Source organism: Anastrepha obliqua, chromosome 4 (genome assembly GCF_027943255.1).
Source record: "Anastrepha obliqua isolate idAnaObli1 chromosome 4, idAnaObli1_1.0, whole genome shotgun sequence".
In the NCBI taxonomy this organism is placed as follows: Eukaryota; Metazoa; Arthropoda; class Insecta; order Diptera; family Tephritidae; genus Anastrepha; species Anastrepha obliqua.
The window spans coordinates 53,024,354-53,039,767 of NC_072895.1; the positions used below are offsets into that span (position 1 = coordinate 53,024,354).

Consider the following 15,414-nt stretch of genomic DNA (forward strand, 5'->3'; position numbering starts at 1 on the left):
CATGCACTCATATGGCGCATAAAAAGAACGCCTCGCATGAACCACAAAAAGAAAAATCCATTGGCACGCGATGATATTCACGCGACCGGCAAGAACCCACTCAATAACGCATTCATAGCTAAGAGCAAAAAGTGTGTTTGCTTACAAATATTGTATATTGACATACAGACATATGTATATGTTCGGGTATATGTTTGCACATTAGTTTTTCTGTTTTTTTTTGTGCTTTTAGTTTACTGAGTACTTGAAGCGATAATATAGTCGATTTCGAGGCAATTTATGTGTGAGCACAACAAAAATAGAATATCTACTTGTATCTCATAGATTATTTTCGGGCTGTGGGCACAAATAGCTTAGGCTATAGACACTGTACAAATATACACACAACTTTACATAATGATACACTTGTTCGTACCTCCTATTGCCCAGCAAACAAAAATTTTGTCAAGCACAAAATGTTGAACTCTGCGCTAAAATGGACAAAATCTGTTGAAAATAGATTTAGGGACATACAAGCATGTAACACTTCAAAATATCCAAAAATCGGATCGATGACTTTGTCATTTGCAGAGAGAGCAAACATCTGAATCAAACTCATTTTATAAGCCTCTATTGAATGCTCACTTGAGGGTGCAAGTACAAAACTGCCAGAGTAATTCTCAAGTAGCTACAGCAGATTTGATTTTTTACTGCTATTCTGCAACATTACTTAGTCATGCCATAAGTCCTGTTACAAGGGAAGTCCGTTGAAGATTTGAAATAGTAATACTTCTTTTTAATGAAATTAGTTTTATTCAATCATGAAAATATTAGAAAAACATATGTATTTTATATTTTCATTCGAAATGGTTACTATTTGCTTTTCCACAAGCCTTCAAACGATTGGCCATTCAGCTATTGCAGTAGTTTCCATGAATATTGACGTCGCTACTCGAACCAAAGATTGTTTGAGACTCTCCAAATTTCTGTAGGTCTTTGACAGGCCATGTTCTCCTTTTCTGACCACAAACTGTAGTCCAATGGATTCAAATCTGGGCTTCCCGACGACCAATCTTCTGCGGCTCTGAACCCAGGAATATGGTTTTTTAGCCACTGCTGAGTGGTTTTTGTCTTATGGGCTGGAGCGAGATCTTGCTGGAAGATCCAACGTTCTCCGGTGGCTATGCTAAAACCTTGGAACAACAACGTCTTTAGAAGTTTTTGCATTGATTTTGTAATTTGCTTATTAAAAACTTCTTCAACAGTGAAATATTTTTCATGTGTAAAAGGAATATTTTCATGGTCATTAACTGCGTGTCACCGACGAACTTGCTTGCATCTGTCGAGTCTAATTTTCTTCAAGCGCGTTGTCAAAAGATGACCAGTTGAGCGACGAAAGGCTTTCGTATGGATAGAAGAATAAAATGAAATGAAATTGGAAGCTTGTTACATTATTTAATTTGAAAAGCCTAAAGCCATTTCATATCAAATGAAATCACAAATAGATTCAGCATTGAAATATACTACAGCGATATGCACTGAATAGGGTATGTACAAGATATTTTTCTTAAAGAGTTTTACATGTTGAAGCTCTGTGCACACTGGGTGCCGTTTTTACTAACGCTCGATCAAAAATTATACCAAAAAAACCGAGTCAAGAAGCAATGAATTGAGTTTCGCATAACTACGCGCCCAAACATATTCAACAGATTTATCACCAAAAGCCAATCATTCGTCAAAAAAGCGCTTGAAGGGAAATTCTGAGGACAACAAATAAATTCGTATTTTGGTGTTCGGCACATCGTATTACGAGGGTTGCATTACATAGTTTGCGCCTAATAATAAAAATACAGTAAAATAATACAAAAAAATGGCTATAATGTGCTCCAAATTTTCTCCATGGAAGTCAATGCACTTCAGCATTCACTTGAACCAATTTTCAAAGGCATCTTTGCCATTAGAATTACATACCTCCAAACCAAACTGTTTAAAGGCTTCAGCAACTTCTTCAGGCGTTGAAAAATGTTCTTTTTAAAGAGTAGTAAGTCGGTTTTTTAGCATTGACACTGGTTGACAGTCCGGTTGCGTATTATTTTAAGAGCGTCACTCATTAAAGCACTTAGCGTAGATAGGCACCGTCCAGGAACAATGTTATCTGCATATGCAATCAGTCTTGGAGCTCCACCTTCAAATCAACTGAGTATTTGGCTTACGACTAACAACCCGAGAAGTGGCGATAATACAACACCTTTAGGAGTCTCTCTACGTGCTTGTCTTGTTAAAATACGGGCATTCCATTCCGCCATAATCCTTCTGCAGTTCAAGAGTCTTGCGGTACAATGATATATGGTAAGATCCATTTCTACACTACTAAGGCTTTCTAAGATAATGTTAGATCATACATTGCCCCGGAAATATCCAGAAATACTCCTAAGGCATATCCCTTACATTCCAAAGCCTTTTCAACATTAAATACCAGAATATGTAGTGCAGTCTCCGCGGATCTGCTTTTAATGTAGGCGTGTTGTGATTTTGACAGCCCTTCAGGACCTAACCAGTCCCCTATATGGTTTGCCAAAAGTTTTTCAAAGATTTTGAGAATTAATGAAGCAAGACTAATAGGCCTATAATACCTGCTTTGGATATAAAGACAATCCTCGCAACTCTCCAAATTGCCGGTAGTGAATCCTGCTGTCACCCTACACCCTAGCTGAATCGGTATTGCTTACGTCACTTACAGCCTCTAAAGTGGGTGCTAACGAGATCTTCTAGAGACTCGGAGCAAATATGGTCATATAAATATTTATGAGTATTTATCGATTACTGATGGAAATATTAATGGCAATTTTCTGTAATAGACTTTTACGGGAATAATTTTTGTGGAACATATTAAGCACCAGCTTTCATTTTTATGACCCATTTCCAAAAAAAAAGTTCAAAGCATCATTTAAATGGGATGTTTGAGTGCTAAAAGGTTTTACAAAAGTATTTTTTAGAAAATTAGAGTTTTGGCTACCGTAGACACACAAGTTGTCAATATAAGATTTTAACTTCTGATTGTTTGAAATACTATGTACAGTACCCATGATGTACTTTCAGGATTAAGTTGTTGCTTTGCTTGTTCCAAAAATGTTGTTCAAAAGTGTCATTAAATAATATACTTGTTTACCAGGAAAGTCGTCTCGCCATAGACACTGAAACTTAACTGTTTTCAAGATATTCGACTTTGAAGATTATTTAAAAAACAAAATATTTTTTTGCTTACAGGTCGGTTTTTTTCTAGTTTAGTTAATTAAATCGTCAGTTACCATCAATAAAATTTGAGCCACGTTTTGAGAGTTAAAAATGACTCCTAAATAAATTTTGATTTTCTGATTTGTGTGTGTGAAGTGTTTCCTACTTTACATCATTTAAGAAAAAAAGGAAAATTTGTATGGAAACTGTTCTGCAAATTATTTAAAAACTAGAATGTCCTTTAATATTCTAAGAATCAAGCATCTGACATAGTTCATGAGTACATGGACTTACAAATATGTCCACCCCTCCCTGCAATGTGTAATTTGAAAACAACTCAGAGTAAAAGTTTGAAATTTCTTTTAGAGCATTGTGAGCTGTCACAAAAACCGCAGACTTTGCTAGAAATTTAGGTCGATTCAAGATACGACCGATTTGATAGGAAAAACACTAATACAGTACCGCTAACTCCAGCACTGAAACCTAACACTTGTAATTGTTTAAAGAGTGTTGTATCATAATTTAGAATAAATAAATTGAAAAAATGAATTGAAATAAATTTGTATTTTCCATTAAAAATTGAATTAATTTTTGAATCAAAGAAATTCGATTACCACAAATCAGTGTAAAGTATTTCAATATTCAAAGTCTGCCACAATATGAACTTCACCATAGACACCAAACCGCGGTTACGTGCCACTTTATGAGAACAGTTCACTCGATTTTTTCGCGGCCTTGATAATGGTTATCAAACCATGATCGGCATCGTTTTTGCCATCACCATTCTCACCGTCCTCACCATCACCAACATTACTCTTTATCTTAGGATGGGACCTCTGACCATTTAAGCTCATCTCTTTCAATTTTTGCTGTACTTTCTTTCGTAAAGCTTTAACCTTCTTTGTCTTAGATTGCTTCTTCTTCTTCTTCATGATCTTTTTCTGCTTCTTATGCTGCTTGTGTTGCTTGTACGGTAAACGAAATGAACCTGCAACTCCAACACCCTTGGTACGTATGAGTTCGCCTTTCTCCAGCGAGCTTTTAATATATCGCTTAACAAAGCGAAAACGACTATTTACATTTAAAATGGTGTCACAATAGTTTTGGACAATATATTTCTTGATTGCAGTAAAGGAGACACCAGCTCGCGGATTGCGCATTAGCGTTTTAATTGCTGACGTCACCATAGTGCTTGATGGTACCGGACGTCGTTTGAAAGCTCTCACGGAGATATGTCTATGGCGAACTATGGGCGTGTCACGCGGTGACGTAGGCATCAGTGCACCAATTTCAGGCCAATTTTCAACGAATGTGTCGACTCGATTCTGGTTATGAATGGTGGATGGAGAGAATTAGTTTTAGTTGATACGCATTTTCTGGCATACAAATTACCTGGAATGATGAACGCACCATTTCTTTCCCAAGTTATATAAATATGTATGTGGATCTCTTAAAGAAAATAGTTACAAAAATATGTAAATCGTATCAAAAAGAATTACGAAATATTCTAAAATATTTGGAAGTAAGAATTACATATTTCTGTTCTGTAAGCAATATTTTCATGGCATTAAGAAAAATTTCTCCTTTGCCAGTGTTTTTCGTTAAAAGTGTTGAATTTTTATGAGGTTGAGGAAGTTGAAAGTGGGTCTGGCAGTGAACGAGGGTAAAACGAAGCATATGTTGTCTACAACGCGGAACACACGGCGTGTAGGAACGCACGTCATTGCGGACAACTATACTTTCGAAGTTGTGCCAGAGTTTGTTTATCTTGGCACCGCCATTAACAGCAACAACGATATCAGCCTGGAGATCAAAAGAGGAGAATCACTCTTGCTAATAGGTGTTACTATGGGCTAAGTAAGCAATTGAGTAGTCGAGCCCTCTCTCGCATGACCAAACTGACACTTTACAAGACGCTCATCATTCCCGTGTTGCTTTATGGCGCAGAGGCATGGGTAGTGTCACAAAGCGATGCAGCCGCTCTTGGGGTGTTCGAGAGAAAAGTTCTTCGTAAGATCTTCGGTCCTGTGCGCGTTGGCGAATACTACCGTTCAAGAATGAACCACGAGCTGTATGAGCTCTACACCGACATTGACGTAGTTCAACGCATCGCCATCCAACGCCTGCGTTGGCTAGGGCATGTCGTGCGTATGGATGAAGAAGCTCCAGCAAGGAAGGTGTTTGAGGGCGAAGTCCAAGGGAGCCGACGAAGAGGAAGACCATTGCTCCGGTGGAAAGACCAAGTGGAGGAAACCCTATGCTCGCTTGGTATACAGAATTGGAGAAGGCGCGCGCGGAGCAGAGACGCCTGGAGAGAGCTAGTGAGGTCGGCCGTAACTCGGTAACGGGTTGTTATGGCCACCTAAGTAAGTAAGTAAGTAAGTTGAGGAAGTTGAAAAACGTAAATCATTACGGCAGTAATTTACAATATAACAACTGCGAAAAAATTGCAAAACTACGACCACATCCCATATAATGGAAAACTACAAACCAGTATTAGATTTGAGCGTATGTTTGTGCGAGTTATTTAGTCAAGATGTCGCAACGGCACGTATTTTAATGCCAATGATTCGTGTGCAACTGCTCGTCGTGGCTTCTGTTCACGTTACACTATTTGGCATTTACGTGATGACCCTAGTGAAGATTTGATTCGTTTATGGATGCGAAGGTTCCGGGTGTAAGTTCGGTGGCAAATAGTCCGCTTGTGCTCAACCTGACATCGAGAGCAAATGAAAATATTGAACTCTTTGCTAAAGGTTTGCACGATAAGCCGCGATGATCTATGCTCAAGGAGCGGCTGCCCTGGGACTTCTAAAATCTCTTGTGCATGAAATATTGAGGAAGGATCTTAGATTTCACACCTTCAAAATTCCACTCATGCAATCGCTTAAGCCCAACGATTACAATTTGCCTAAAAAATTCTGCGAAACAGCGCTGGAATGATTTCGTGCGGTAGACACTATCTTTTGGAGTGATGAAGCCCATTTTCATTTAATTGGACAAGTAGATAAGCAAAATTGCCGTTATTGGGCACCTAAAGGACAGAACCCACTATTAACATAAAACATCAACAGCTACTTTAAAATGCCAAAGTGACAGTTTGCTGTGGAATGGTGTAAAGAAATTTTGAAGAAACTCAGCCGCGGTAGTTTAAAGCCCGTATATGACATCGTAACAGGTGACGATCTATGTAAATGAGACGAAAATAAAACAGCTATCGGGTGTTTCAAGACGAGCTTAATCCAATAAAAGTTGTTCGGGGAAGAAGCACCTCAAAGCAAATGGCCGCCTGTCGGCCGTTTTCGGAAAATCTGTTCATCTCGGCTACGAAAATGAAGCACTACGCCTTAAGATTTATTGTGTTCCCTACATTTATTTAAAATCCTTCTTGGGGTTCATTATTAGACGGTTAGTCAAGATTTATTTGCGTTGCATATCAATGTATGTATTATCATGTATTAATTTAGTAGACGTCTTGTATGTAGTTTTGTTTCCTGCTCTACAGAATCTGCACATTTCACACGGAGAAATTCTCAGATTAGTCAAGTGATAGCTTAACTTGCAATGTGCCATGATAATTCTTAGGTAGTTGCTAAATAAGCTCCTGCAATCGTTTAAAACGTTTTGTTGTTGTAAGAACTCATGGTGCTTCAAATCTGGTAGGTTGTCACTGTGTAGTTCCTTGTGGACTCTGGAATTCACTTTGTTGCAAATTTGTCAACAACCACATTTTCATCAATGCTAATGTGACTCGGTAGGTGTATTTGGCTTACCAAGGCATACCATCTCCAGTTTAGAGGTTACCTGATTGAATCTGAAATTCTGTCAATTATGTCTGCATGCTGCATCTTTCGTGGAGAACTTAATACACCACTGCCTATCATGAAAATTACAAAAATTTGGGCAAGAAATCGTTTTTTTTTTTTTACTTTTTATATTTCAATTAAATGCTGACTGTCATAAACATTCTTTACACATATTTTTAAATGCTTCAGTATTTAATAATTCATAAGTCATATATATAAAATGTATATACGTACATATCTGTGGACTTTTGACAAAACCACTTAAATGGCTTTAAGCGGTTTTGCTTTAAGATCAACAAATTCTGATTTATCATAAAATTTTGTTTTATTTTACTGAACTTTTTTAAGATATGTACTTCAGCTACGGCTATAAATGATTAATTGATCCAATAATTTGCAAAAGGCAATCCATTTAGTGCCTGACAGAAAATAATGCTAAGCCGACTTAGGTTGTTTTATCAAAAATACACGGATATACACACACTATTTGCTCAAGTATAGTAAATATATCCAATAAAATAAAACACCAAAATGCATTATAATAGTAAACTAAGTAGTTCCAAAGATAAAAGGCAATTTCATAAAAAACATTCAAAACAAGACGCTGCTGCTTCTGACACTTCAGTTGCTTTTAAAATTACCAAACTACCCAACAACCGAATCTTAATCGATTTTTGAGGTACGGCTTGCGACCATCGACGACGTAACGCTAGGATTTCGTTTGGGCAGCGGCGGTGGCGAACAGGGACTCATTGCATAGGTGTTGGGTACGCAACGTTCCTCATCGCAAGTGTAATGATATGGCTTAGGCAATTCATATTGGTCGTCGATAACGGAAAATGGTGGTGGGGCAAAGGAGTTTTCAAAATATGTAGATGATGACTTGATGCTTGAAAAACGCTCCAAATTATATGTGGATACACTGAAGGGTGGCGGTGGTGGCAGAGATGTAGGTGGAGTCTCCGGTAGAGAAGCTGTAAGCCTGTAGAAACAATGTTGGGAAAACGATTTTAAATGAGTTTTTATAATTATAATATTTGTATTAAATAATGTCTGAACGGGTCTACTTAGTAGCGGTCAGGGTAAAGGCAAGATTTATTTTCATTAATCGAATTGAAGGCCCCAAATCCTTAGCAAGTGGTATTTGTCAAAATGACTAATGCACGTTAAATGTGGCATAATAGGCAAAATAGAATACGAGTATTTGAGTCGAAGGCGCCACATACGTACCGTACACGGAGTAGCAGTCAATTGCGTTGCCGCAACGAACCCATAGTGACAGGCCTAGAACCAAGAATGATACAATATAAAATTACCCAGATTGAAGTGAAGAAAGTGCGTAACTATGTGGTACGAAATTTCAGATGTGGTGTGTGAGAGCTAAGTTAGGTCAATGAAAATAAAAAAGAAAATAGAAGAGAAAAGAGATAGATAGAAAAAAGTGGTTTGCAAAAGCAATTACAAACCGAAATCAAAAATCACTTCAGCTCAATAAACTGATTCAGTCAAATTTACTGAGAGTCGAGTAGCGTTCCGCGAAATGGGCAATCGTCAGTATTCGCTCGCGAACGATGGTGAACCACTTACGAGCATTAACCGAAAGACTATTCAAGAAGCAATGAACTTTGTTGTGGAAAACAGAAAAAGAGACAGATCTGTGTCTGCAGCGACAGCAAATCTGCGTTCATGGCCTTAGACAGCCCTCCAACCCCTTCAAGGGTAGTTGAGTCCTGTAAATCCAGGCTAAACTATATCGGTAAACATAATATCATGGTCCTAACATTGGTCCCGGGACACGTGGGTATCGCGGGTAACGAGATCTCCGATTCTTTAGCTAGGATGGGCTCTGAGGCCAACTTCTGAGCCCTTTTGCCACCCCCTTCCGCAGCCATTAAAGCCACGGTTAGCAAACGGGTTACTACAACAAGTGAGCTTGGCCAGCTGAGAGAGACTGCAGATGGACAAAACTGATATTACTTGTCATGTCCGACCGACTGTCGCAGATCCTCCTGTCATTAAACAGAAGGGACTGTAGGCAGTTGGTAGGACTGATGACGGGCCACTTTCAATGGGCGAAGCACATGGAAAAAGTAGGTATCTGAGACAGTGCACTCTGCTCTGCATATGGAGAGGAAGATGAGACAGCGGACCACTTTCTGTGCGTCTACCCGGCCTTCATTCGAATCAGTCTTGAGGTCATTTGCACTGATGTGTTAAGAAGTCACCACCTTGACTCCTTGGTACCACAATATCTACTCAGATTTCTTTTGCAGTCGGGTAGATTTAAAGAATATCAAAAAGGGAACCCGAGTGCAGTGCAATAGGCCTAATGTAGTCTGAGTGCTGTACTTGCTAGTTTGTCCCGGCAAAAAACAAAAAACCGAAAGCCAAATAGATATAAGTATGTATGTACGCATGAATATACTGTATTATTTTATAACAAATCAGCGCACACTTACTTCTTTGTAGATCTCCTGCTGAGTGGTTTCTTTTTAATAGAACCCATACTTTTCAAGTAACCTGATTCTGACTCGGAACGCTTCACCACCAACACATTTTTCGAACCTTCCAACAATTCTGGGTATGTTCTGATACCAAAGTAAGCAATAATTCCACCAACGACAATCGACAGAGTGAAAATCAAACACAACATGCTGATCGTGAATTGCTTCTCATCCTCGGAAATCCATATGCTTTCGTTGGCATCTTTAGATGGTGGCACATACATAGGAAGACAATTAAATGGTGAGATGGTGTATTGTAGTGTTGCTGGTACTGGCAGCATACAAAACGTGTAAGTGCAATTTTCATCGAGATCATTTGCAATCAAATATGGCTGTGCATACACTTCACAATGATAATCGATATTTTGAGCAGGACCTTCCTTCTTTTCCAAATTTGTCTCATTCTGTCGACTAAACCATAAAATATTTACAGTTTTTTCGCTGTTGTAATTGTTTATCAACACTTTCACAGATTTATTAGCCATCAAAGTCAACTCGAACGTATATGATGGTATCTCAAATTTATAGTAAGTCATGGATATGGAAGGGATGATTTGACCCGGATGAGTCGTGGACTTCGTCTCGATAGTGGTGAAGCCATCACTCGAAGTAGTATTGTCAGACTTTCTAGTAACAGGCCCCGCTGTTGGCCAAGTATACGGATTGGTTTTGATTGTATTACTTTCTTCACTTTCTACACTTTCCTCTCCCGATTTTGTTGTTTTCTCTAGGGAGACAGTAGATTCCGTCGAAAGAACTTCTATTTCAATTGAACGTTTAATTCTTCTAGTTGATCCATGTTCGCCCGCTGCATTCGTGGTCGATATATGCAAGCAATGCATTTGAATGACACTTGCTGAGTCCTCAACACTCGAACGACTAGTGGAGCCAGAAATAGAATTAGAATTGGATTCAGTACTAGAGCCAACTTGTAACGACGGCACTCGGCTGCTATTGCTTGGTGGTGCAGATGTAGCGTATGTGGTTGTGGTAAGTGCAAGCGCTGTTGTTTCTCTCCCATTGTTTGTCGCTGTTGTAGTACAAACATCATCTTCAAAATTAAGTTTATTCAAGGTCTCACCATTGCGGTGAAATGGTGAATGGCAATATATGGTGCCTAAAAACTGCTTACGAAACATCCGATAAGCCTCAGCGAACTCCTGCAATTGGCACACACAATTCCATCTGTTGAACGCTAAGCTAACGAGCGTGCGTCCTGGTCCCACCAGAAGTGGTCCTATCGTATTGATCGATATAGTGGTAAGTAAGTTTTCAGACAAATCGAGCACTTTCAGAACGTCTTTAAGATCTTCAAATGCATCACTGTTAATGGCACTGATTTGTGAATTGGACAAATGCAGATAACGCAAATTGGGAGTGGCCCGAAACATTTGCCGGGTCAAGGGACCAGTAAATACGTTATTGCTCAGATCGGCATATTCCAGTTTGGCCAAAGTACTCCCACCGAATATCGGTTGTCCTGGTAAGACATGCAAGCCGCAGTTCATGCGTAGATGTAGTAGAGTCGATTGAACTGGCTGGAAGAAGGCGCGATTTAGTTCTTTAATTGGTGTGTCAATTATTAAATAACGCAGTGATAGCAACCCAAGTAGCGCTCCACTGCCGACTCTTTTCAATTGTAAATCACTCAGAGACAACATATTTGTATATGTAAATAGCGGCGTATTGAAGGCACCGCTTTTGATGAGTGTAATACTACTGTTACTAATCACCAACTCAGAAACGGGCCGTTGGAAGTCGATCCAGTCATTGCGCAACAAACCACTTGGAAATGTTTGCTCTTTGATCAACAATACATCGATCGCAGGGCAGAGGGTAGCCTAGGGAAGAAAGGTTGTGAGATGAAAAATTGTGCCATAATAAGAATACAAAATTTAAATGCTGGGCAAGCCGCCTACCTGCCACCTACCTCCTAAATTTATTTATTTAGTGAATTTACTTCGAATTCCTTTTTAATTCGTCCCAAGGGTCTAAATATTGCGTTAAAAACAAATAAACCCACCCTAATGCTCATAAGTGTACGTGTTCGCAATGTGTCTATGCCAAATGTGTAAAAATTAGCTTCGAAAAACTTCTTAAAAGCTGCAATTAGTGATACCATAGCCATAACCCCGTGGCCGTAACCACAACCATAGCCGTAACTTAACAGTATTTGTTGATTAGTCATGCCGTAACCATAAACAGCTAATATTGAAGTGGAATTAATGGCAACATTTGTATTTTGTCTTAAAAACACGGACAATTTATCACTAAGCCAATTAATTTTTCCTTGTTTTTTTAATATGTATTCAAATTCTTTTTCGCAAATATCAAAAGAAATGTAAAGTATTTCACAGCTGCTTACGGGGGACAACTGAGACCAGTTCTGTCGACTCTTTCCTGGCAAGCTCATTAGCAATTTCATTTCCCTCTATGTTCCCATGCCCTGGAATCTAGATAAGAGAAATGTTTCCTGCATATTCGAGACGTTTGATCTCCTCTTTATAGGAGTTGACCAGAAGAGAGCTGCAATATGGCGATGACAGTGCCTTGAACGCAGCTTTAATATCGGAAAATATATTTATGTCTCTCACCTAACAGCGATCTCTAAGCATTTTCATGGCTACAGTAACGCGAAGACCCCTGCTTGAAAAACAATACTAGTTTTCGAAAGTTTAAAGGAGACTGAAAAATTGGCTGATCAATAGAAAACCACCGCTCCAAATTCCATCTTGGATCCGTCGGTGAAAACAGAGGTACCATGTCCGTGCAGACTCTCCCCTCCTTCCAATCCTGCCTGCTTGGAAAGGTAGCCCTAGCGCAACCCTCAAAACCCAGTTTGCGGTATGAAGAGATCTTTCGAAGTACAGAGAAGGAGGGAGAAATCTGCCATAAAATGCTACCATGCCATCAAAACATTGCCTTCAGAGGCCAACCTCCTTCAACCTAATAGCGCTCTAAGTGGCAATGGATTGAACATGGAGATCAACGGGAACTAGGTGTAGAATGACGTTAAAGGCGACAGTGGGGCATGTTCTACACGCCTCAGTTATGCCAATTCATGCAGTTCTCTGCTTTCTCTCCAATTTAGTGGTGTTATAGCCTTTTGGAAGAGCTGCCCACCAAATTAAGGAGCCATATGTTAAAATTGGCAAAGTTGTACATCCAGAGTACGACACGTGGCTTGAGAGCACATTTTTTGCCGAAAATAGTTTTATAGGAGTAGAAGGTATACTGGCTTTTTTATCTCGATTTTCGATGTGTAGCTTCCATTGAAGCCTGGCGTCAAGTATTACACCGAGATACTCGACTTCCGACGAAAGCGTAAGAAATTGGATGTTTAATCTTGAAGTCTAAAAGGTTGATGTTTGTATATTCTGGTGAATAGCACCAACTTCGTTTTGTCAGAGTTGGCTTTAAGACCGCAACTAGCAGCCTATCAACTAACTACAGCCAATGCTCCCTCAAAAATTTCAGCTATGGCTGAGGAGAAGGAGGACAGTAGGATGCATAAAATTAACGTGACTTTATTATGTGAGCACAACCTGAAACCACCACCTAACTTTTCTTTTTCCCAGCTATTAAATATGAATGTATCTGTTATCTACCAATTGCCTCACTAAGCTTAAACCCCTTAACTACCTTCAGGTTATTTAACTTTCGCTCCACATGACGCCAACATACGAGGTGTGTTCAAAAAATAAGGGAATTTTAATTTTTCTCAAATAATATTTATTTATTCCTCAATTTCTATTTTATCTCCTTCAAACTAGTCCCCTTCAGATATAACACACGTGTACCAGCGTTTTTTTTAATCCTCGAAACAGTTCTGATATGTACTTTTTTGTATGTCCTTGAGCTCTCAGCATTTTTATCTCCTCAGGTTTTTATCTCGTCAATCGTCGCAAAACGCCATCGTTTCATGGAGGGAACAGGAAAAAGTCGCAGGTGGTCAAATCTGGGGAATACGGTGTCTGAGACATGCTAACGGTGTTTTCCCCCCAAATAATCGCCCACAAGCAAAGATGAGTGAGCAGGTGCATTATCATGATGCAAAAACCATGAATTTTGTTCCACAATTCCGGGCGTTTTTTTCGTATTGCTACACGCAAACAGCGCATAACTCGAGGTAATACTGCTTATTTACCGTATGGCTTTATGGTAAGAACTCCTGATGAATGATCCAATGAAGAAAACAGTGAACAAAACATTGACACCTTGACATTTGATCGAACTTGGTGTGCTTTTTTTGGTCTTGGCTCTCCTGGACTTTTCCATTGGGACGATTTGGCTTTGGCTTCGATGTCATAACCATATACCCATGATTCATGTTATGACCCTTAAGCAAATCTGGATCATTCTTGACGTCATTCAACAATTTCTGAACGATGCTCATGCGACGTTGTTTTTGGTCAGAATTCAGCAATTTTGAAACGAACTTCGCTGCCACACGCTTCAAGCTCAAAATTTCCGAAAGGATTGCTTGGCATGAGCCAATCGATATACCGACACCCTCAGCAACTTCTCTAATTGTGATTCGACAATTATCCATAACAATTTTCTTCACTTTCTCAACATTTGCATCGGTTGTTGATGTGCTGGGGCGTCCAGGGCAAGCATCGTCATTCACATCTTCTCGATCTTCTGTGAAAAGCTTGTACGACTTGTAAACATTTTTTTGCCTCAAAATACTCTCACCGTATGTCACTGTCAACATTTCAAGTGTTTTTGAGTATTTAATTTAATTTCTTATACAAAATGTAATGCAACTTTTTTGACAATTTTTTTTTTTTTGATACACGCAAAACACTTGTTTTATTTATATCTCTCACAAACAAATTAGACGAGACGAATGTACCAACATAAAAAAAAAATAATTGAAAGTCGAATGTACGTAGCCCGCGAAATTTGAAAATTCATATTATTTTCTGAACACACCTCGTATCTCTTATTAGTCTATTAATAAAATTTCTTACCACACAGGCTTTGTAGAGTGTTTCATACACCTGATTTGCCTGCATACAAGTGACTTTGCATTTATATTCATTGCATCCCTCATTTAATTCTTCGTCCGCAGTTTCTGCACAGACAGATCTACAAAGCACATTTTCTTATATAATATTTGCAACAATTCTAGAGCTATCCATATGTTTCAGCCACATACCTGACGCTCTGATTTAGCATGATTGTCGTTTTTACTGCCTCGTTATTCGCAGTACTGCTCTCAGTTAAGTACTCATATTCAGTTGTACTAATGTCATTGTGATAGACTACATTATTTTTTGCTTGTATTAGAACTCCCACATAAATAGTGCTCGCAATTATGCACAAACCCACGGTGAGCAATAACCAGGCGGTCACTTGGACGCAAGTATCGGTGAACAAATGTGATTTCCAGTCGCTTATTGGCAAAATCGATAATAGTTACTGCGTATGTGAATAAATTAATATATGTATACGCAGCCTCAGCTTACCTTTTAGAGTGTCTCTCTTCCTTTTCCTTCTTTTTCAAATCCTTTGCGAACTTCCTTTTTGGTTTGACAGGTGCAGCCTTCAATTCTACTTGTGACATTGTGTAGTCCAAAATCCATATGAGACTGAACTTAATATTCAAATGAGGCGATGTTAAATATTATGTTCATACAGGGTAATCCATTCACAAGTGTATTTAAAAAAAATCAATAAAATTAACAAAACTCAATTTTTTGGTATAATAAGGCCTTTGTGGGAAGAAACAAATATCGTCATTATAAAGAGTTTTTCCATAATGATGGGTCGAGGTTGAGAGTATGTGACACCGTGCAAAGCCGGGGCCACATTCCATACATAATGGCATATATAGACCTAATTAACACCTCACATATGTGTGCAGCTTTTTATTCCATTTCAAC

General features: G+C 38.9%; 2 protein-coding genes across 3 annotated transcripts; both read right to left on the bottom strand.

Moving 5' to 3' along the window:
* Positions 1 to 3,758: 3,758 nt before the first annotated feature.
* Positions 3,759 to 4,764, bottom strand: LOC129244979 (histone H1-like). Of its 2 annotated transcripts, none has more exons than XM_054882911.1 (2): positions 4,624 to 4,764; positions 3,759 to 4,538 (listed from the first exon to the last, which is right to left on the bottom strand). In XM_054882911.1, exons 1-2 carry the CDS (start codon positions 4,624 to 4,626, stop codon positions 3,915 to 3,917), a joined length of 627 nt encoding a protein of 208 aa, XP_054738886.1. In that variant the 5' UTR covers positions 4,627 to 4,764; the 3' UTR covers positions 3,759 to 3,914. The 2 variants fall into 2 exon arrangements, with proteins under 2 accessions (XP_054738886.1, XP_054738885.1); XM_054882910.1 differs by having other exon boundaries at positions 4,606 to 4,763.
* A 2,867-nt stretch (positions 4,765 to 7,631) lies between these two features.
* LOC129244147 (uncharacterized) lies at positions 7,632 to 15,095 on the bottom strand. The gene is made up of 5 exons (XM_054881763.1): positions 14,998 to 15,095; positions 14,688 to 14,924; positions 14,500 to 14,617; positions 9,479 to 11,364; positions 7,632 to 8,001 (listed from the first exon to the last, which is right to left on the bottom strand). Exons 1-5 carry the CDS (start codon positions 15,093 to 15,095, stop codon positions 7,683 to 7,685), a joined length of 2,658 nt encoding a protein of 885 aa, XP_054737738.1. The 3' UTR covers positions 7,632 to 7,682.
* Positions 15,096 to 15,414: the final 319 nt, after the last annotated feature.

Bases quoted from the DNA above. Each gene is read 5' to 3' on its own strand.
- LOC129244979 (XM_054882910.1), bottom strand. From the start codon at position 4,626: ATGGTGCGTTCATCATTCCAG. The intron at 4,539-4,605 runs GTAATTTGTATG...ATTCATAACCAG, and splicing joins TGGTGCGTTCATCATTCCAG to AATCGAGTCGACACATTCGT.
- LOC129244147 (XM_054881763.1), bottom strand. From the start codon at position 15,095: ATGTCACAAGTAGAATTGAAGGCTGCACCTGTCAAACCAAAAAGGAAG. The intron at 14,618-14,687 runs GTATGTGGCTGA...TGTGCTTTGTAG, and splicing joins ATGCTAAATCAGAGCGTCAG to ATCTGTCTGTGCAGAAACTG. The intron at 11,365-14,499 runs GTAAGAAATTTT...TTTCTTCCCTAG, and splicing joins CACTCTACAAAGCCTGTGTG to GCTACCCTCTGCCCTGCGAT.